The 22,545-nt window shown below is 39.6% G+C and overlaps 1 protein-coding gene across 3 annotated transcripts in view; it reads right to left on the minus strand.

Moving 5' to 3' along the window:
* LOC103069787 (BDNF/NT-3 growth factors receptor) overlaps positions 1-22,545 on the minus strand; it is a 221,936-nt gene that overhangs the window by 173,388 nt on the left and 26,003 nt on the right. For all 3 annotated transcript variants that reach the window (XM_007467428.1, XM_007467427.1, XM_007467429.1), the window contains 4 exons: positions 17,375-17,449; positions 17,192-17,263; positions 12,738-12,806; positions 9,828-9,982 (listed from right to left, as the gene is read on the minus strand). In XM_007467428.1, coding sequence (XP_007467490.1) covers positions 9,828-9,982; positions 12,738-12,806; positions 17,192-17,263; positions 17,375-17,449 — 371 coding nt within the window. The remainder of the gene's footprint in view (positions 1-9,827; positions 9,983-12,737; positions 12,807-17,191; positions 17,264-17,374; positions 17,450-22,545) is intronic.

Raw genomic sequence — 22,545 nt, forward strand, 5'->3', positions numbered from 1 at the left:
TCTTCCGATTGCTTTCAGAAAAGCGAAGTGGTGTAAAGAAAACTTCCAAAAATTGGAGGATACCTGTGTCAAAACTCAGTTGTATGTAAATCCATCATCCTCTCTATGGCTCTCACAGCCTCAGCTCTACCTGGAATTCCTCTGGGCCTTTGTTTTATCCTCTTTAAAGAACAAACTTCCAGTTTTTACACCTGAGATGTATGGAACAAAAATCTTTCAACCACTCTCCTGTGTTTGGTGTTACCTGTTCTCTTACTTCCTGAGCCTTGCAGTAGTTCTGCAATATACACCAAGCTTTCCTCTTGGCTTTTCCCATTGCCAACTTGGTAACCAGCATTCTCAGCCTTTAAGTCAGTCACTACTCATCCATCTACTTTCCAATTGCAACTGCAGAAACACAAAGCTTTGTTGACTCCTCTCCCATTCTCTTGTATTTATAGATTTATCTGGCTGAATCTGGAGAAACCATGGAGCCAGGGCTTGCCATGGTGCTTGCTCTTGAGGTATGAGCTCCCCCACCAGACTCCACCCATGGAGCTTGGTGACACCCTTCCTGGCACCTCGAATATAGACCGATGGTGTAAACTTCCACCTTTTATAAATGTATCTAAAAGTGTGGAAGTTCTAAGCAGAAAAGAAGTTAAAATAAAGAGAGTCTCAGCAGAGAATGCTATGCTATAATCTTAATCTCCCCTGTAAAATCTAATGTAGTTTATTTTTTCCTTCAAGCCTAAATTTACATGATTAACATTTCTAAAAATGTCTGCTCAATTATAGTACTAGCAATAACATTTACGGGGCATTCACTGAACCAGAAACTCCTGTCTAGTACTTTACATTTTTGTTTTATTTAATTTAATCCTTACAACCAAGCTTGAAGTTAAGTATTTATCTTCACTTAATAAAGAATGTGAGTTTTAGAAAAGTCAAATACATCTTCCAAAGTTGCCCAACCACCTAGGAACTGAACTCAAAGATCAAGATGTTCACCACTACAATATACTACCTTCCCAGACTGTAATATCCATTTTAGCACAGACTATAAATGCCAATACATATCCATAATCTAGGAATTTGGTTCATTAAAAAAATAATTACGTGCCTATCTGTGAGAGAAGAGTGAGTCTCCTTTATTTATAGAGAAATTGTTATCACCCTGTCATAGCAGCTTCCAAAGGAATCTGTGCAAAATTGGCCAAGTCTAGATCTTTTAAATGTAAAGTCTTCCACAAATGAGTAAGCATCTGACTCACGTTAATTCTACAGCATTAATAGGCTGGCCAAAGATTCAATAATGGAAAAAACAATCTGTACTTGAAATACCACTTGAGGCTTAATTAGCACAATAAAAATGAATTGGGAAGCATGAATAGCCAAGGCAGGATAAACCATTTGCCAGGCACTACTTCCTGGCTTAATAAGATTTGAAATCAGCACAAGTACAGAGCAAAGCTCAGCAATGTCTCCAAGAGCTTCTAGCACTATGGTAATGGGATCCTGACTTAAGTATCAGGGCTGTCCTCCTTTACAGGCTGGGAAACCTCACTGGAGATCAGAGAAGACCAGCTGCCCGGACAGACAGACACCTCTGAGGCATGGAAGAGCCCAGTAAAGGATGCAGCTGATCAGTGTATTGGTTAAGGCCCTAGACAGACAGATGTGGGTTAAAGCCAACCCCTACTCATTAGTTGTTTACTCATGATGCTTGGTAAGCTTTCATTTCTTCAACTGGAAATAAGGATACTAATGACATCTACTTTCTAGAGCTTTTAGGATGCCTAATAAGATAATATGGAAAATATTTCAGATGAGGTCTAGTGCATATTAAGTCCTTAATAAACGTTAGCTATTAATGTTATTACCAATATCAATATGGATATTTAGCTTTAAATATATTTCACATCTGAATTTATACATGTGTATATCTGATATTCTGTCAAATTACTTCAAGTAAAAATAACAAAGCCATAACATGATATCACAAAGAAATGGTATGTACTCAAACAACCTTGAGGACCATAAGATCAATGGAAGTTAAATGGTACTTTTCGAGCAGGAATTTTTAGAGCTTTTAACATAGTAATGTGCACAGTGAACGTCCAGAGTTACAGAATTTTCTATATTTTTTTCTTTAAACTTGGGGGGTTTTTTTTCCTACACAGAGCATCTCAAGGAATTAGAGTTGCACAGAACATAGAGTGGGGAAAGTTTGGTGGACTAGATGATTGCCCAGGCTCCTGTCAGGTGTAAGCATAATAGTTGTACAAGCAAAAACCCAACGAATAGTCCAACACCCATTGTCTAAACCCTTGCTACTCAGAGTGTGATCTATGGAACAAGGGGTTTGTTAGAATGTGGACTCTCAGGCCCCAACCCAGACCTGCTGGAAAAGAAGCAATATTTTTAACAAGATCTGCTGGTGATTCATATGCACATTAAAGTTTGGGAAGCCCTGGTCTAAAGAAAGTCAGCCTTTTCACCGAATGATTGATGATTTTCTGCCGAGGTCTACTGGCTGGTAATGTCCTTTCCAACCATACCCAGGTCAACAGCCACTGACACTGCTCCATCCACTGGTGCACACTTCTTGAAAGTTGACCATATTGACTAGGCCCTTTGATCACTAATTCAAAGTATGCACGTTCTCACTTCCTAATAATTGAGGAAAACTAACCTCTAAACTTTTTGAAATATTAACTTGGCTTTGCAATAAATGAGATGGGTCAAGTTTGGGTTTTATTTTTCAATATCCACCTGTAGGCCTGAGTTGTGTTCTTTTTCACCTCATTTTAGTAAGCCTGAGCTCTGTTCATTTCTTATTGGATCATCACTCCATGGGTATAGAAATATTCAAGTAAATTATGATTTTTGTCGGCTCTCTGTCTTCTCTCCACTCACTTTCTATCTTCTTGGCATATCTTCCCATTTTTGTGTCCCCTAAACATATATATTTCACAACCAGGAATGAAGCCAGAATGAGTCTGACCTATTTAGAAGTGGCTGCTTTACACCTGGTTGCAAAAATGACAGAAAATTAGCAAAGTGACTTTCCCAGCTCAAATGGGAAACTGTGCTTCTAGGCTTGTGTGAGCCGTGTCACGACAGTGACAGCAACCACAAAACTTCTAAACACAAAAATCTGAATAGCAGCTGACAGGTTAGAAAACCTGCTTTATTTGCCTTTCTAAAAAGACAAAGAAAAGCACTGGTCCACTGTGTGGCTTGCTGTGTTTTAGTGGGTAAAACCTGATCTCTAATAAAAGGAAGCAAAGCAGTAAACTAGACTTTGTATATGCTTTTCAGAAAAAAAAAAAAAAATCAATCCAGCTAAGATGCTCGGAAAACAATGTTTTTTACCAATCTAATTTATACATGGAGTATTAATACAGCATTTCATTTTAATCTTCTGTGAATGCTAACAAAATAGAATTACTATCCTATTTTCCTAGTTTAAAACAAAAGAAGGAGTATGTACAAATATGCTAAACCCACATGCATACTACAAATTATAGTGGAAACCAAAAGTAAATCTTAAAAATAAATCATTAAAATCAGTTTACCTCAAGGAAACAGGCCTCTCCTCCTGGGCACCTGTGAACCGACCTTTCCCAACATAAATAGTATTTTGTCGACGTGTTGTAAGGAGGCTCTACACTAAAAGTTTGAAGGTTGGAAAAGTGGAAAATTGAAATTGTCATTATAAATAAAGAAACCAAAGGCAAAGCTGAGTTCAATCCATGGGACCATTAAGAGTGTTTTATATAGTAACTACACTCAACCCTCAACTGAATTACCATCTTATCTTCACTGTGGGGCTAGCATGTTCTACGGTAGCTAGTTACCAGTAAAATGGGTTGAGGGATTGTTTTGATTTGACCCAAAAGAATACTGCCTTTTAAACATATTTGTTGTCCGCTTAGAACACAGCATATCATCCACTATTAACACTTCCTGAAGAAACTCTCTTCCAGAGATTTGAATCATAATTACAGTACAAAAAAAATTAAAGTATAAAGTACACTGTTCTTTAATAATGCCATCCAGCCAGGGGAAAAGATTGAAAGGTTTGTACTGCAAACCTAACTGCAGAAGATCAACCAAATGTACAGGAATTGAGTACAAGAATTTAGAATATACAATGTTATAAATAATGTCATTGAAAAACACTAAAAGAAGTAGCAGGAACACTTTTATCTGGAGTGATAAATCAGCCCAGTCTGGAAAAATAACCATTCTTCACTAACACTTGTGTAATTCAGTTTCTGTCTTCAGAACCACTGCTCATAGCACCCCTTTTTTTCTGATTAATGTGGAAATTTTACATGAATATGTTTTGTTGCCTGGTAATTAATAAAGTTTTTCTAAGGTTAAAAAGGACCTGGTGGAGAAACAGACCACAACATGTTTCACAGCATGAATAAATTTACAGTAATTCACAGCAGGAGGGGCTGTTAGAAAAATATTGTGAGACATTTTGACTGTGCTGTTAATGGGATCGGGAATGGCACAGTTAAACTTCCCAGCCCTGCCTACCATGCTCGCTCAATCGCTAAGGGCAGAGGAAAAAGAAGAAAGGAGATTCTTTCAAAATGCAATGATGACAGACATTTCAAAGGGAACTACAAAGTGCTAAAATACGGAATAATTTGGCTAGAATAATATAAATGTTTCAGTTATATTTACTTAACTGAAATATCTGCACCATTATATCAAAAATCTGTTTCAATCTGATCATTAATATAATGTGGATCATGCATTTATTAACTGATCAATTCAGCAAACAATAATCAAGTGACTGTTATGTTCAAGGGATACATCAGGCACCATGGAGGAGATATTTTTGCTTATAAAATGTAGAGACTTTGTTCATCATATAATGCTTACATGATGAAATACTAAAAGAGGAATTTTTTAAAGAAAGCCCACCTCATAAAGGAATGAAATCCCAATAGCTCTTTTTTATGGAAATTAAAATATTACCAGTTGCAAACCAAATGCAATGGGCATAGTTACTGGCAAATTGTTGGGTTTACAGTGATGAAATACACAAGACCATACTCTCATGAGTTACTTTTTGAGTTAGCTAACAAGCTTCATAAAGAAAAAAAAAAAAGGTGGAAGTACGATGAACTCCATGAATCTGTGACTTAAACACAACAGGTATATTTTAAAAGTTTGTTGAGGGTGAGACCTAAAAGGAAAGCCAACTGACCATGAATCCATGTTTTAAACAAGACACCTAACTTGAAGACTTGGGGATATTATCCAACTTCTCCAACATGGAATTTCAGAGACAGAATTTAAATTCAACAATGAAGCATAATTTACTGCTCAATCTGCCTAACTTCTCTTAAAGAACCAAAGTTGGGAAACCATCAAGAGGAAAATTAGTACATGACTAAGACCCAAACTGAAGGCTCCCCCTCTCATCTCAAATCTCTAGAAATTAGGTTCATTTTTTTAAAAATCCAGAACCACGTTGGAAAATCAGAAGGTATAACTGTTGGTGGATAAGAACAATGAGAAACACCTGAACAAGAGAAAGTGGGGAAATTAAATGAAAGAAAAACAGCACAGTTCCCAACAGACACATGAGTATGTGACACACAAAACAGGGAAGCTGCTGGGCCGACCTGAGACTAGGGGTGGACGGCAGGGCAGGATGGGGCCTCCCCTCCACTAAGCCACAGGGTCACTGGTTAAGAAAACAAGTAGAAGCACAGAGGAATAAACTTTCCACATCCTACCTTTGCCCTCCCACCTCAGGCACAGCATCCAACAACTGCTGCAGCTGCCCCCAAGTAGAAGCAATGAGTGCGGGAAGTTTACAGGAGAAAGTCAGTCATGCTAGGTACCCTAGAGATATGGTGAACGCCAGTATGGAAAAGTGTATTTCAGTCATTAAAAAAAATAAGTCACTAGAGATTTCAGAAATTAAAAATCAATTGGCAGAAGGGAAAATTCAGTAGCTGGAGGAATAGCTGAAGGGCAAAGTAGTGAGTAAACAATTCTCCCATCATGCAGCACAAAAGGGCAAGCAGATGGAAAGTATTACAGGAAGGGTGAGAGGTATGGAGAGAGGAGCCAGAAGTGTAAATAACCATCTAAATAAATTATAAAATTCTTCCAGAACTGAAGATGTGAACACTCATATTGAAAAGGTTCACTGCATGTCAAACAAAATAAAATTTTAAGCATGCACACATGCCTAGTTACAGTGTAGTAAAATTTAAGAATAACATGGATAAGAAGCAAATCCTAAAAGCTTCTAGGGAAAAAGAAAAGCATAGGTTACCTATCAAGAAATAAGCATCAGACTGGCCTCGAGCTTCTCATCAGCAACAATGAACACACAGAGAATGTGGTATAATATCTGCAAAATTCTAAGAGGAAGTTATCTGGAGTCTAGAATTTTACACTCAGCCAATTCCAATGAGAAGAAAAAATACAGGCTGATTTCGCACTGGGCAAGAACGTGAATTTTATTTTTTTAATTTCTCTGAAAGAAACATTAGAAGATATACTCCAGCAAAAAGAAAAACCACTCCAAGAGGAAGTAGTGGAATACAAAAATCAACGATATACAAAGAAACAGTAAATCCTCAAAAACATCAAGTAACAGTCTAAAAATAAAATCTCATTACTTGAATTAGCTCTATGTGTATTAAATAAATTTAATTAATTAATTTAAAAAAGTAAATAAATAAAAAATAATATCTCAGATGATAACAATCAGAGAAGGGAGGAGAAAGTAAAGGGAAGTAAAAGTATCTTTTCTCATCTTGTTGGGGGTTCTTTCTAGATACTTACAGAAAATATGTTTAAATATGTGTGGTAAATATTTTGGCACTGGGCTTCCCTGGTGGCACAGTGGTTGAGAATCTGCCTGCTAATGCAGGGGACACGGGTTCGAGCCCTGGTCTGGGAGGATCCCACATGCTGCAGAGCAACTAGGCCCGTGAGCCACAACTACTGAGCCTGTGCGTCTGGAGCCTGTGCTCCGCAATGAGAGGCCGCGATTGTGAGAGGCCCGTGCACTGCGATGAAGAGTGGCCCCCGCTTGCCACAACTAGAGATAGCCCTCGCACAGAAACGAAGACCCAACACAGCAAAAATAAATAAAAATAAAATTAATAAACTCCTACCCCCAACATCTTCTTAAAAAAAAATATTTTGGCACTGTATATTTATAAACAGAGAAACATAATTTATAACTTTCGAACAATTAAGAAAAAATAAAACAAAGAACACTGTCAGTGGAAGAAAAGGAAGGAAAAGGAATAACCTTGTAGAAAAATAGACAAAAGGTATAAATAGGCAATTCAATGAAGAATAATCACAATGTCTAATAAACATAGAAGATACTCAATAGCAACCAGGAAAATGCAAACTAAAAAGCAATGACATACCATGTTTTAGAGATACAAAAAATAAGAAGTTTGCTAATATCAAGGTATACTTTGCTGGGGTGGCTATAAATTGGTACAACCACTTTTTAATGTGCAAACCATATGAACCAAAAATTCGGCTTCCCGCTATGTACTCTAGAAAAAACTTTGCATCTGTATGTATGTACAAAGATCATGTATAAGGAGGCTGGTTGAAACACTTTTGTAGTAAAATGGGAAATGCCCATCAATATGGAAGATTTAACATAATCAAGATATATTCTACCATGAATAACACACAATGATTAAAAAGATATGATAGATCGATGGCTTCTGACCTGAAATGGTCACAAACAAGTAAAGATAAGCTTTATGTGTAAATGTAGGAAATTATTTTTGCAACAAAATGTATCAATAGTATATGTGCAATTATAAATAAGTAAAAAACACTGGGAAAGAAAATAAAAATTAGCAGAGAAAGAACAAGACAGTTTAAGAACACAAAAAAATAAGTCTATCAGTTCACCTTTTCTAATGTTGCTTTCTGAAAAGCATTGCTGACCCTGAAATTACCATAAATGTAATCATTCAATCCTAATCAATCAAACACATGCCCTCTGACAGTGGATTCAAAGCCTCACTCTCATACACACAATTCATTGACAAATTCGTAGGAAACAAATTTTAAAACACTGAAAATTGACAAACTGGTCAGGAAAAATTAGAACCAGTTCACTCCTACCCCTCCCCTGCTCCAGTCACAGCGGTCTATCAACAGCACATTAGGTGGGTACATTATAGGAATGCTGTCAAGACAATACGGCCAAAAATTAAAATTAAAAAAAGAGAATTGGTTTCAGGCAAGGGCAAAGCAGACGTTTATTAAGAGGCCTTTTGTGAAATCAGAGCAGGAGTCAGATGCTTTCTCTTTTTTCCTCTCAGTGGTTGCTGAAACAATGTGGCCACACAGCCATGGGGATCTGGGAGCTGGCCAAGCAGCCAGGTGACTCAACATTGAATTTCTTATCCCTCTGGGCAATTTCTCTCAGCGGTACAAATTTATACCAGAACAGAGAACAGTTATCCTCTTATCAATCAGGAAAAGATAGATATTAAAAAATTTTTTTAATATTGGCTAATAATGAAAGTCGAGGGAAGCTGACAAGGGAACAAAGCTTAATTCCCCCATTATGAAACCAAAGGGCTCTCGTTACAACAAAAATCTGTGGGAAGAGTAACTGCTATCTTCTAAGACCCTGCAGGGGAAGAAACAAATACTTATCGTTCCTTTATTACACTCTCATTAAAAATGAGCAGCAGCTAGGGGGGTTTCCCTGGTGGCGCAGTGGTTGAGAGTCCGCCTGCCGATGCAGGGGACACGGGTTCGTGCCCCGGTCCAGGAGGATCCCACATGCCGCAGAGCGTCTGGGCCCGTGAGCCATGGCCACTGAGCCTGCGCGTCCGGAGCCTGTGCTCCAAAATGGGAGAGGCCACAACAGTGAGAGGCCCGCGTACCGCAAAAAAAACAGCTATATTTTCCTTAAATAAAAATTGACTCCAATCAACAGGATCCTCTGAAAACAAAGACCTGGAAGTTTAGGGTTGATATACAGATTCCTCTCCGGCAAGAACCAGGTGCTATGTGGCTTTCTGCTGTGTCACCAGCCACTAGGCGAGAAGATCACATTTAATTGTTAACTGATTAACTGGTTGACTGATTAAAATTTCAACTCAGGAATAATATGCATATGTGGGTACTGCAGAGGCATGTCCCAAGAGCCCTTAGCAGTAAAATCCTAACCAGAACACTTGGATTTTCCCTTCTTGTAAACACACTGGCATTCACAGAGCTGTAATTTTATCATATGATGCCCTTTTAAATTCTGGAGACTGTAAACCCAGAAATGGGGGAAAGCAAGTCAAAGGGCAGATTTGTGGTGCCCCATCAAGATACACTGACATCCGGCGACAAGACAAGTGTAAGGGAATGTTCTGGATTCAAGACAAGTGTAAGGGAATGTTCTTGTGCTGCCAGGACACTTTATCCCCCCGAGATCCTTCCTCTGCGTGGCCTACGTGCCAACCAAGTATATCTGTGGCCCGTGAAGTACCACACCCTCAGCCAATAGTTTTTGGATGGATAGTTGGATGGATGAACAAACGAACAAAGAAACAAAGGAATAAACAGCATATTTTTTTCTCTGGGCACTTTAAAGTCAACCATTCAGAATTAATATTCTACTGGCAAAGAACCCTCAGCAAAGTTGCTCCCAGCTGATTTCTCTACACTCTGCACGCGAAAGTGGCCCAACTCAGTGGAGACATCAACAGCATACGTATAAAATCCAGGTAGTGGTAAACTTCCCAGACTCTCTACCACACCAAGGCAATCAGAATAATCAATAGCAAGTAGAACTTATTGATTTAAAAGTAAATTACCACAATGGGATATCTGCAGGTTTGCCAGGGAAATATTCTTGCTGTTTTCATCGAGGCAGTACAAGTCCTGAGTTTCTGGACTGGGTTTGGTCTCCTGAAGAGTCTTAATCCACATAATGTCGCAGGAGCATGTAAAGGGGTTGCCCACCAGGATCCTACATGGAACAAAAATGAAATCCAATCAGCCTTCTCTTTTTCAGTTTTAGCTACAGAAGTGTTTATGAAGCACTAACAGCATTATGAATTTCTTCTAGCCGGCTATCTTTGGAAGTCACACCCATCTTTATAGCATAACAGTACTTATTATTCATTCATTTACCTGATACTTACTGATCTTCTGCTATGTACAAACACCCCTGTAGAGGCTAAAGGATGCAAAGTGATGTGAGACCTTTCGGACCCATAGGGAAACACGGTAGGAACAGAAATAACTATAATATAGGATAGAAAAAGATGTCTCATAAGATGGGGGAAAATAAGATACCGTAACAAATTTATCACAGATATTATACAGTTATGAAGATCTTAAGTGAAGAAGCCAGCGTTAAGTTTTCGGGAGCACTAACATACTTATTTCTAACCAGGCTAGAGATTCAAGTGTTATCACTTAATAAGTTCGAACTTCAGTAGAGGGCAGAGCAATTTCATCTGAATTGAAAACAAGACTGTGAATACAAGGCTAAGACTAAAGTGTGAGAGCCAGGAGGGTGCACTCCCAGCTTTCCGAATGACGCAACCACAGTTCAGTTTGACTGATGCAAGAAAGCTGGAGTGAATGTGAGAGACAGAACCTGGAAGGGAGCTCATAGACCTCCTTCACACACACACACACACACACACACACACACACACACCACACCACACACACACGCCAAGCTCAGGGTTTCTGAGAGCAAGTGCAACCGAGGTCCAGAGTGAGCCACTTAGCCCATTGTGGGAGGGTCTGCAAAGAGAAAGTCACTATTCAGCCATGCTGCCTGGACTCCTGTGGCCTGTGATTGGTCAAGGCGGAAGTAGTCAAGAGGAAAATAAAAACCACAAGAAAAAATAATCTTTAAATGCTTATCTATAACACTCAGTGGCCTGTTTAAAATGACTTCCATTTATGGCAATGAGCCTTTAAATGAGGCCATTTAAAATCATTACATAGGCTCTGCCTGGCATTAACCACAATACTTAAGATTTCCGTGAGGACAGGACCTGGGCTTTGCAACATCATTTACTCCTGTGGTTTTCTGGTTGGGTTCTAACAATCTCAGGGAATCCCTGGAGACTTTTCCAGGAGTTTCCTTGGAGAAAATGTGGTCCTGGCAGACTCGTTTAATTTGTGTCTGCTTGATTGCCTCCAAATATCCCTCCAACACCAAAATAAGAGTTGAGACTACTAGGTATGGAATATAATGCAGATGATATCCACAATGTTTAAACCCCAACTAATCCAAGAGGTTTCCTGGTGTTCTGAGTCCATGAAAAACTAAGAAATCTTTTTTAAAAGCAGGTATAACTGAATCCACAGAAGAGATCAAGAAGCGAAGGGATCTTGAGCTACAAAGACAGCAACATTCGCCTGACCACACGGCACAGGCAGACAGCTGGCTTCTTCCTCTCACACACTGTACAAACTCCTTTTGCAGCGATTGTTAGAGCATGCTATACTTAATTTGTTCAGGCTTCTACCGCTCCCCCTGGATAGCAGAGTCCTGGAGTACAGATACCGTTCTCCTTATATCCCTATGGCCTAGTGCCATGTTAGTTTGATTTGCAACAGGTACACAATTAACATTTGTTGAATGAATTAATTAAATATGCTGCAGGGGTGGTATTGAGACATGTGAATTTGAAATCAGAACTCTAATTTTTAACCCATGAAGAAAATTCTCTGCAATGATGCTCAAAATGTTTACACTGAGTAGCCTACTTTATTGCACATAACTTCCTTAAGTTTTTTATGCGTATCCCTGTGGTAGAAAGCCAGCGCTTCAACTCCCTGAATTAAGTCTCTCCCAAAAGAGTTGCCACCATGTAACTCTAATGACTACCTATTAACTTGTTATCGCACTACTAGTGGCATCTTCTAATCTGCACGATTTCCTTGTGAATAGGGGTGGACCCTACAACTCAGGCAACAGATAGTTTTAGCAAAAGCTATTGCCTGGTATTCAAAGGCCTTGTCCATCTGGGCCCACCTCTGACACACAGAGCCTGTGCTTTAAGGTTCTTTGGGTACCTGACCCATAGGAATGTCAACAGTTTTTATTTGCTTCACAGTGATAACACAAGAATTAAGCACACTTGGAAATGCTGGCTATTAGTAATCGATACATTTCAATATCTTCCCTATCATTTTTCAGCAAAGGGGATTTGGGGATAAGGATAAATCCTGAATGCAGTGGCAGACCTAGAAGGAAATCTCACAAGGATAGGGGTAGGGATAGGACCGCCTCTCCTCGAGTGTACACTAAGGGAAGCGCAGGCACTGTCGTCGGGGTATAAACTGAGGAGTTTTGCCCATTGCTGTTTCTCCTTGAATGGGTTTGCTTTCCATTAGGGCCTGGACAGAACAAGGACCAAACAGATGCTATGAGACATGTTGCCGCCTTTTTCACACAAAACCCTCATCTTCTTCTCATTTTCCCTCCTATAGAAAACAAGTCTTTTATGTAAAAACAACATTTAAACTCATTATAAATGATATATTACTACTGAGATTTCTTTTCTTTTTTTTTTTTTTTACTGCTGAATCATGTTTTCATGGAGGAATAAAAGAACAAATGACCAAAATTTAAGAAATCATTTTTCATGAATTTTGATATAAAAATAGACCTGCAGCATCACTTATTTTAAAAAATATGTGATTACACTTTCCTTTGGAAATTTTTTCCCCAAATGCCATACAAAATCATTACTTACAGCTCAGACAAGTCAAGGTGACGAAAATGTTTCCTAGACAATACCGTCAGTTTATTTCTGGTAAAATTGCTGAAAGGAATCACAAACGTTAAATGTGAATTACAAATATACACTTCAGGAATAAAGTATTCAAATAGAGGTTTTTTTCAAAATATAATTTTATGTGATCATGGTTCATGCCGTACTTTAGATCCAGTAATCTCTTTCTTTCACCTAGAGTAATAACTTAGTTTTCCTGCCTCTCCTATAATTCTTGCTTGAGAGTGGGGTTGAGGGGGCATAATTTTCGTAATGGTTATTTTGAATCTCTTTTTTACCCAAAGTTTTCTTTTTCATATTCAGAGCCAAGTTATATACCTCCTAGAGATATCTGATCTTCTGAACAATTAATAGGGAAATTAAATTAAACTAAATTAAATTTAAACCATAAACTCACTAGGGGAAAAGATACTTTAAAACTAAAAAGCATCATGAATATTTTGAAATTACACGACACACAACACTCTGAATATTAACTGAATTTAACACATCCTAACAGGAAAGATCACACCTATTGATTGATAAACTCTGCTGAGATTGCTTATATATGACTTCCAAATAACTAGATAAATTCATGATGAGAATAACAACAAAATATCAGATAAAAATATGTCAAATTTTATCTGGAAATATTCTAGCAACATATCATTTTAAGATGTGGACCAACCAGACAATGAAAAGATGTCCTATTTGTGACTGAAAAATAATAATGAATTTACTGATGTGTTCCAAATATGTAGTTTTATTCAAGGGAATGGGAGTTTCGGTTTCCAATGATCAGTGCCATGAGACCTTGAGCTGGGAAATTCAGACCCTTAATCCTGGCAGCTGACTCGCTCTGTGAATTTGTTTACTGGTCGAATTTATTTAAAGCATGTGCAATGCTTGGTCCTCTAGACATGTGTTTCATGAGTCACATGAATGTAAAACAAACATCAAATTTTACAAAACAGCTGAGCCCTCAACAGTTTGCCATGAGCCTTTCAGTATCTGATTCCCATTCAGGAAGGTGAGCACCGGTCTGAGAGTCAGGCAAATATGGGAAATCTGCGGTGACAGCAATCCTGGCCTCACTGAGGCTAGTCTATTGCATCTGTCTCACCTGAAGTCTGCTGGTCTGTCTGGCCAGTCTCTTTCACAGAGGGGTTAAAGACCAGGGGGAGCTAATACATGAACTAAGACTAGTCAGCTGATGGATAAAGAAAATGCCACTTTAGCATCTCATCAATCAAGAAGGCACACGGCCACTCCCAGCTTAATTCTATATTGAGATTTCCTCTCATCCAAACCCCCATCTACAAGAGGGTGCCCTCTTCCTTCTACGCTGGCATCTTCTCTCCTCACACTGAGTGTAAAGTGCTCACCCACGTGAAAACATAATCCAGCAGGAAGTTGTAAAATGTGCCCACATAAATCTTTTCTTTTGGAACGTGAATTAAGAATGGGTTTCACTGCAGTATAATACACTGACAAGTCACTTTGCCTGTCTTCACCAGAGCCTGTGAGGCACAAATGTTTTCATCTCCATCAGAAATCCCCATCCTTCTGAAGGAAAAAAAACAGAAACAGAAACAAAAACCCTATTCTTCCTCCCAAGAAGAAAGAGGAGCGAGGAGGCAAAGAAAGAGGACACACTCATTGTCAAGGTTCCGGGTCGGCTAGCAAGGCCGGCACCGGGGCAGCTGCCCTGTCAGGCTGCTAGCAGCACAGCCCAGAGCAGGGTTACACGCCAAAGAACAAGATGAGTTTATGAACCATACTTATTATTGGGTCCAAAAGCCAAATGGGAGGAGGAGGGAAGGAAAAAAAATCAACAATCCTCTTACTGTTTGATTATAGAACTTTTGCAAAGGAGCTAATTAGCACCTCTGCAAAGTCCCTGGAAAACACAAATACTGGCTTTTCTCACAGTTTCTGGGTTCTCAGGGGCCGGGCAGGAATTAAAGGCACCAAGAAATAAACTCAGGGACCAGTCCTAGGGGCTCCGGGCAGTCAGCATGGGATGCTAAATATGCACAGGTTAGGGGAGGAATGATGAAAGTGACAGACAGGATCTAGTTTGAATTCCCCTAAAACCCAAAGTGAAATAGATGCTCTTGTGTACATTTTTATTTTATTGGAGAAACTCAGAGAGATAATCATTATATCCCAAGGGTACAGAGAAACAGCCTCTCATACACATTTCTTTATCAGCTCCCTTGCAGCCATGGTGCTGATGTTCAACTAAGGATGCCGTTTACTACGTGCGGAAATCAGGGAGAACATGCCAGCGCCTTCAGTCATAAGCAGAAGTTGAGACCCAGGTCTGGAAAGGCAGACAACTGACTTAATTTCCTTCTCCTTGCCATTCCCTAGAGCCAACTGCTTAATTTAATTTCTATTTTGGCGATTAGAAGGCTCTTTCATCACGTGAATATCTGAAGCTTACTGACATTGTAACTTCTTTCTAACTGTCTGAATATTATTCCGACTTCGTACTGCCTTACCATTTGACAATGGCTACAAATATCAGTACTTTTTGCGGTTTGATCAGTAACTGGGCTTCCCAACTGTTGGCTGTATAAGATATGTCCATCTCCTTGGTTTCCTATTTTCAAATGACTCCTCTTTGGGAGACTGGGACTAATATTTGGCTTTATGTAAGTATGTACAGCACACAGAATACCATTAAAATTATTCTACTGTAAATCAGCCTGAAAAAAACACAAAAGGTGGCTTTTGTTTTCATATAAGTAACTTGGAACAAGGAAAGTAGGGAAAATATAAGAGGCATAGCAAAGTCATAAAAAGGTCTATTTCTAAAACAATTAACCATAGCCCACTATATAGATCACTACGTTAGGGGAAGTGATATAGTAAAACAACCAGTAAAACGTGGTCGTTGAGTAATTCAGGTGTGCAGTCAGCAGTAATGAAAATACCAGAACGTAACCACTGAGGTCATTAATTACACTTAAGTGATTGCATTAGAGCATTTTGCCTTTTTCATATGTCCAACTTCTCTCTTGTTTATGCTAGCAAGGCCTACGCAAGACATCAGAATTTGTGCAGGCAAACCAACTACGGAGAGGTTGCCAAAAAGCCTCTGCATGAAATGTGTTAATAAAGTTCCTTGGAGTTTTGTCACCATTTTGCCAAAAGTTTTATATCTTAATTCTACTGACTTTATTTTTAAATTGACTTCCTCATTAATGCCACCTATGAAATATGAAGTCATTGTACTGGCTTGATGAAATTAAGGTTTTTCATAAGATCAACAAATCTCCATAGAGTGTCCAGGCAATCTGCTCGAAGAGAACGATTTCTTTTACAAACTGGCCTGGAAATCAGTCAGGGAACAGTCCTCCCCAAGAAAAAGAAAGAGGACAAATGTTACAGGAAGGGCTGATTCTCTCATTATATGGAAAACACACTTTATTTTCTGTCCTCTTGCTAAAAGAACATAGCCAGGAGTGAGCCCTGAGTCTGCCACTTTCCATCTGAGTACCTGAGTCTGATTTTGCGCTTATGAAATGGGAATCAAGAAGATCCTCCCTACCAACTGTCAGAAAAATCAAGTGAGATCAACCAGGTGAGAGTTCTGTATGTAGATCGTAGTCTATGAAACACATAAGGTATTGTTGCAGAGAATCTGCAAAGCACAAAAGGGCCAATGAATGCAGGCAACCTTCCTCCCACAGAAGTTCCTACTGAAAACTCAGGGTGGAGGGCACCCATCAGAGCTTAAGGGTGATCCTCTGTTTCATGAAGAAACGTCTCAGGAAGCCCACACCTTATTGACCAAGTGCCATCATCTAAGAAGATTTAGCAGCAAACAGCCTAAGAGCTCCCACTGTCCATATTTCCATTTGACTTCAGTTGATATCACCCTGACTTCGGTGGAAGCATTTGCTATTGTTACAATTGCCTGAACCTCTGGCATGTTCCATGATTGAGTTTTCTCCACTTCTATCAATCATGACACATAGCTTTTGGGAAAAGAAGGTTCAAAAGAGGATCTATTGGGGGGAGGAAGAGCATTAGCAATTTTTAGTTCCCTAAAAAGGCCAAGGCCAAGTCAGTTTCTTTCAATTCCACTAGTTTGATGTCTTCCAGGGAACATGTCATGATTCCAAGGAAAAGAATCGAGGACGCTGTACCAGGACATAGTTTTCACATCAGACTCCTTGCTGTTGGCCTATTGCTCTGTCCAAGATGGAAGTGGCCCAGAAATTCATGAAAGGGAATAAGCAGGCTGTTCTAAGTACCCCTCTAAAGCTATTCAGAAATCAAAGCTAATGCTTCTAAGCTATTGTCAAAGCTACACTAACTTTTTAAAAGGAGGTTTAGAGCTGGAAAAGAAGGAAAAATAAACAGAGGGGGAAAATATTGAATAAGTTGGGTCCTGGGAAGCAAAAAAATCAACCTTTACTTACATGTGCTGTAAGTTGCTGTTTTTCAGAAATGCTTTATGAGCTACAAATTTTAATCCGGAATCCACAATGGTCCTAAGAAAACACATAATTGCATGTATGTTAGAGCTAACAGACTGTCCCTCTGACGATAACAGAGCATAAGAAAAAGTTCTGAGATAAGGTATGCAAGCCCTGAGTACTCACAGGTTTTTCAGTCCCACATAAGCTTCAATATCATCTTCGTTGATGATTTCTAATCTTTTCTGATTTGCAATGTAACTGCAAAAAAAGCAGAGAGTGCAAACTAGTAACTCAGAATTCAGGCAGTCCATAAAAAATGGGTAACTTCCATCCAACCTCACCAGGCTGCTCAAGGCAATCCCTCCCCACCCACCTAGCCCCACCATTTATTTTAAATACAGCAAGGGGAGCAAAACCAAATGAGACTGAGGAGAAACCATGGTTGAGCAGGTTTCATTGTCAATGACAGGATCACCAGGTTTGTTTTTTTTTTCTTAAACTTTTATTACTCTTTCAACTAACAAGTTCAGTTTGCCCCTCCACTCAAGGTATCCCCTGTGTATAGAGGTGAAACTAACTTGGAAATGCATCCACTACCTCTCAAAAGCATTTCACCCTTATGGTGACAGCCACAGGGAAGCTGGCATCACCACACAGAGGACAAATCACATCTTTCCTTACATTCCAAGAGAAGCAGTCACTCCCTCCTTTTACCTCCTGAAACACTGAAGAAGATTTCCCCTCCCCCTTTCTCTCTCTCCCTCCCTCCCTTCCTTCCAACTCTCTCTTTTCCTGGCCCAGGATTCCCTCGTTCTGCTTTTGTCAGTAATAAAACCAATTTTTCCCTTCAGGAACCACATTTCACAAACCCCACATTGCCTTAGTGCGCTCTCTATAGATATCTCCTCTTCCCTATTCACCAAACCCTCAAATACAGGAGTAAACTGGTAACTCTGGCTGCATGGAGAGTTCTATCCCCTGGATCATGAGGACTGGCTTAGAAATGTGCCTGTGACCTCAACTAGATTAATGAGAAGCTTTCCTTAAATTAAAACATGAATGCCATGACAGAGTCTCTCTCTTTCTCTGGGATTATGGCTGAAAGATTACATAGGCCTGGGGCTTCTATGAGAAATATTTCCGGCACAAGGAAAGAGACTGTCCAAGTATGAAGTCAGCACACAGGAGGAAAGAGAGCTAAGAGATATAAAGAGAGACAGAACCCTGAAAATGTTACTTGAGCTTTTGGATCCAATCATCTCTGAGGTTATAGCTGTCACTAACAGAAGTTTGATCTGAATTTCTGTCACTTGCAACCAATAAAATCCCTGGTAACACAAACAAAAAGCTATCAAACCTACTACCATGGAATTTCCCTGTGCTACAGTTACCTGAGTATCTGTCTATTCACTTTTCTTGATCACGATCTCTTTTTGAGAAGACAGCTGGATCCTGCTTTATAATTCTTAACATGCACCATAGCATCTCGCAAAGAACCTTGCACAACGTAGGTCTTCAAGGATGACGGATGGATGGATGGATGGATGGATGGATGGATGGATGGATGGGCAACACTCGGAGTTCCAAAGGCACTCCAGGAAGTTGTATTAGGATGGATTTTCCCCTTTCTTTTTCAAAAAATTTAAGATACATAACATTCCAATTAAGACACTGAAAACAAATATGTAGCTCTACTGTTAACAACATGAATTAAAATGAATAAAATAGTAACCAATGAGGGAGGAGATACAACATCTACAGATTCCTTCTACCCAATCCAAAAGAAGGAAAAAAAATAGATGTCAAAATACACGGTAAGTATTGGGGCACCCATTTTTAGAAAATATATTTTAGAAATAAAGCAAAATAAGGAAATGCTCTGAGGGAACAAAATTACACCAAAGATAAATAATTTTAAAAGGACCCACATAAACATTGCCCCTGTTACATAAAAAAAAAAAAAACAACATCCAAGATAGAAGGGTGTCTTCTGCTCAAAGATCTTGGTTCTCCCTGATATCCGGGGCCTGGAACTTAACAGATGTGCAGGAAGGATTCGTTCCCTTCCTTCCTTCTACCCCACACAGAAGGAAACATTTTAAGTCTCCAACCTAATGAGCAAACAACAATTTTCAACGTTAAGAGTTTTTACGAAATGTTTCAAAATTATCACACATTTTTCCAAGATTTTCAATCCACTAACATTTTCAGTAGAAACCACAGTGACCTCCCTCTTCTAAATTGTCTCCCAATAAGAACTGCATTCAAGAGGGCCCTACATTTTAATGCTTTTTTTCATGCAACTGGCAGAAAAAGGGAAAAATAACGTGGGCAAGGTTTCCTCTGGGGTCACAACCAGAATTCCCGAGAAGCTTGTTCACTGCTTACAGCTGCGCTAGCATGGTGGCTGTCACTGTTCTGAAATTGTCTGAGAGATTCTCCAGCTCTCTTTGCTGGCTCATCACTGAATCCTCCATGCTTATGACAGGGGCCTGACACTCAGGAGGTATTTAGTCAATGTCTGTGGCACAAGGCATTTATTTTTAACTTTTTATTTAGTTATTTATGCCCTTTATTTTATTGTTATTTCATTTCTGTCAGATTTTTAATTTATAAACTCTCCAATTGTATTCAATAAAATACAGCGAGCTAACATAAATAAAAATGAAAGGCATAATAGAAAGAAGAGCCAGGGCAGAGACATCAGTGGAGCTAGGAATTGGGTTTAAAATGCTGGGAAAGGGCCACAAGCATAATTCTAAGCTTTCCAGTGACCACTGCCCCTGAAAAGAAGGAAAGGGGGATACATTTAGCCAGTGGTAACTTCACAGTGTTCATGAGGTGAAAATAAGTCAGATATTAAGCAAAGTGTACCTATTCTTGAATCTAAGACCAGACAGGAGATTTTGTTAAAAACCATCAAAAGAACCATGTGAAAGTATTAAAAGTGGTCATTAAAGAATGTTCTTCCACTGTGAAGGGAGGGATGCCCTGGATAAAGAATGAATTTTTCTCCTGGTCAAAATGGAAAAAAGCAACAGAAGAGCTGGATGAAAAGGTCAGCAATTGCCCCTCTAGATGCCAAGAATTCCCTTTCATAAGTTACCATCTGCAGAAACGCCCACAACATAACCGTGGGCTATAAATTGCTCATGAAATCTACCCCTTAGGAAACGCTCCATAGACTCCATTAAGTGAGGAATCATAGGGTTAGAATGGAAGCCAGTAAAGTTAATAACAAACAATTCACAAAGGAGAAACCTCAACGGCCCAGGAACATATGAAAATCTGCTCACCCCTCAAGGAATATGAAATGCAAACCAAAGCCACATGGACTGACCATTCCTCTGCCACTAGCTGGACACAATGTTTAAAATCTGACAATATTAAAGCATTGCTAAGGATATGGGGTATTTCTCTTATATTGTTGGAGGGAGTCTAAATTGGCACAAGCACTTTGAAGAGTAATTTGCCAGCATCTTGGAAAATTATACATCACACGCTTTACAGAGTCCAGCAATTCCATTTCTAGGTTTTCACCTGAGAGAAATGCTCACTCCTGCACACAAGGAGACATATACAAGAACATTCATGGTAACACAGTCAGAATAAAAATCTGGAAACAACCCAAGCGTCCATCAGTTAAGAAAGAGAATAAAATGAGGTGTGTTAAATAACTACGGTAGATTGAACCAGATCTTTACATCTGAGCAGAAAGAAATACTCATGTTAAGTGAGAAAGAAAAATAAGCAAAATTTCAAACTGATATGTACATAACATATAAAACAATTGATGTGAACTTTTAAAAAGACACAAAACAATACCGCATAGTGTTCATAGTCAAGGATAGTTGTAAAGTACTAAAGGAAGATTGCAAGGAAAGTCACCTTGGGAAAGGAGACGGATCTGCATCAGGGATAAAGAAACTGAAACTATTAAACTGTTTTATTAAACTACTAAACTATGTCTTTTCTTAAAAGAGAAAAGCCTTTGTAACAAAAAGGACAAAAATGTTAAAGTGTCAGTTCTGAATATATGCACCTGAAGTTATTGTTATATCATTACATTTTTATGAATTTTTTAAATGTATGAAGAAAAAAGAAAGAAGGAAGGAAGGAAGGGAAGGAAGGAGGGAGGGCAGGGAAGAAGGGGGGAAGAAAGAGGGAGAGCCAAAAAAAGCCGCAAGGGAAAAGACCGCAGGGAAGCTGGACCCCAGGGCTTCTCAGTTACTAGGTGACCAAATACACCAGGGCTCAAGTCCTTGGTTCCTTGGACCACCCAAAAGCGAACAGTCTAAAAGCCTTCTGATCCCTGCCCCAGAGCCCCTGGACAGGACCAAGAAGACTAAGGAGCATGCTGGGCCGCCCCCTACTGGTGACTTCCACGTGCCTCCAGAAGGACCTTGGGAACACCAGGTCTTTCGAGCTCTGCCATCTCATCACTGCCAGTGATCAGAAATGCAGCAGCTGCAGAGACCAACCCAGGGTTAGGAAGGAGAGAGGAAAGGCCAGGCCAGGGCAGACAGCTGAAAGATGTGTGGACAGGCAATGCGGTAGGCTCTCCCCCAGAAAACTGTTCCCTGTCACACCGGTCAAAGTGCTGGCCAACTCTGAGGGCTCTTTACTAAGTCAAGCTTTGCTTAATAGAATCCCCAAGAAGGGTCCCACTCCCACTGAAGCAGTGGAAAGGACAAGCATTTTGGTACAGACCTTTCTCTCCATGACAGCCCCTAACTCCTCTGACCCAAGCCCACCGATCTGGAAAGCTTAGGCCCCAGGGGCTTTAAGGCACAAGCCCTCCCCCTAGAGCCCATGCCCCAGTGCTCACATGAGTTCAGCCAAGCTTTCGAGCTTCTGCCCTTCCAACCTTAAGAGTTTCTCTCCCTTACTTCCTTGGCCTCCAGGTCCCTCAGGCCCACCCCTCCATCCGCAATCTGTGTGCAATCATTCTCGGCCTTCGACCATCCTGTTTTGCCCAAATATGCCTTCTTCCTTTCTAAAAGCCATCTATAGTACTCTTTCTTGGGCCTCACATTATGAGGGTTGCTTTTTATTGTTGTTGTTTACTTTTACTACATCCCAAGACTACTGTCATCTGCCCTAAAATTTGGAACTTCTCGACGAATTCACCTAAAACTCTTCTGGGCCCCTACAATATCTGAGATGCTGCTTGATTTACAGGCAACATCCAAAAGGCTTTTTCCAATCAAAACATTTTTATTCCATCAGTTGGCAAGCATTTCTTTAGCATTTATTCTCCTTCTTAACTTTATAATTAACAATTAGAGGGGATGGGGGTACTCTTTGTACCCACCATTGTATTTCTGTACTAATATACCTAACTCTCCTGCTGA

This window comes from Lipotes vexillifer, unplaced genomic scaffold, assembly GCF_000442215.2.
Source record: "Lipotes vexillifer unplaced genomic scaffold, Lipotes_vexillifer_v1.1 scaffold917, whole genome shotgun sequence".
In the NCBI taxonomy this organism is placed as follows: Eukaryota; Metazoa; Chordata; class Mammalia; order Artiodactyla; family Lipotidae; genus Lipotes; species Lipotes vexillifer.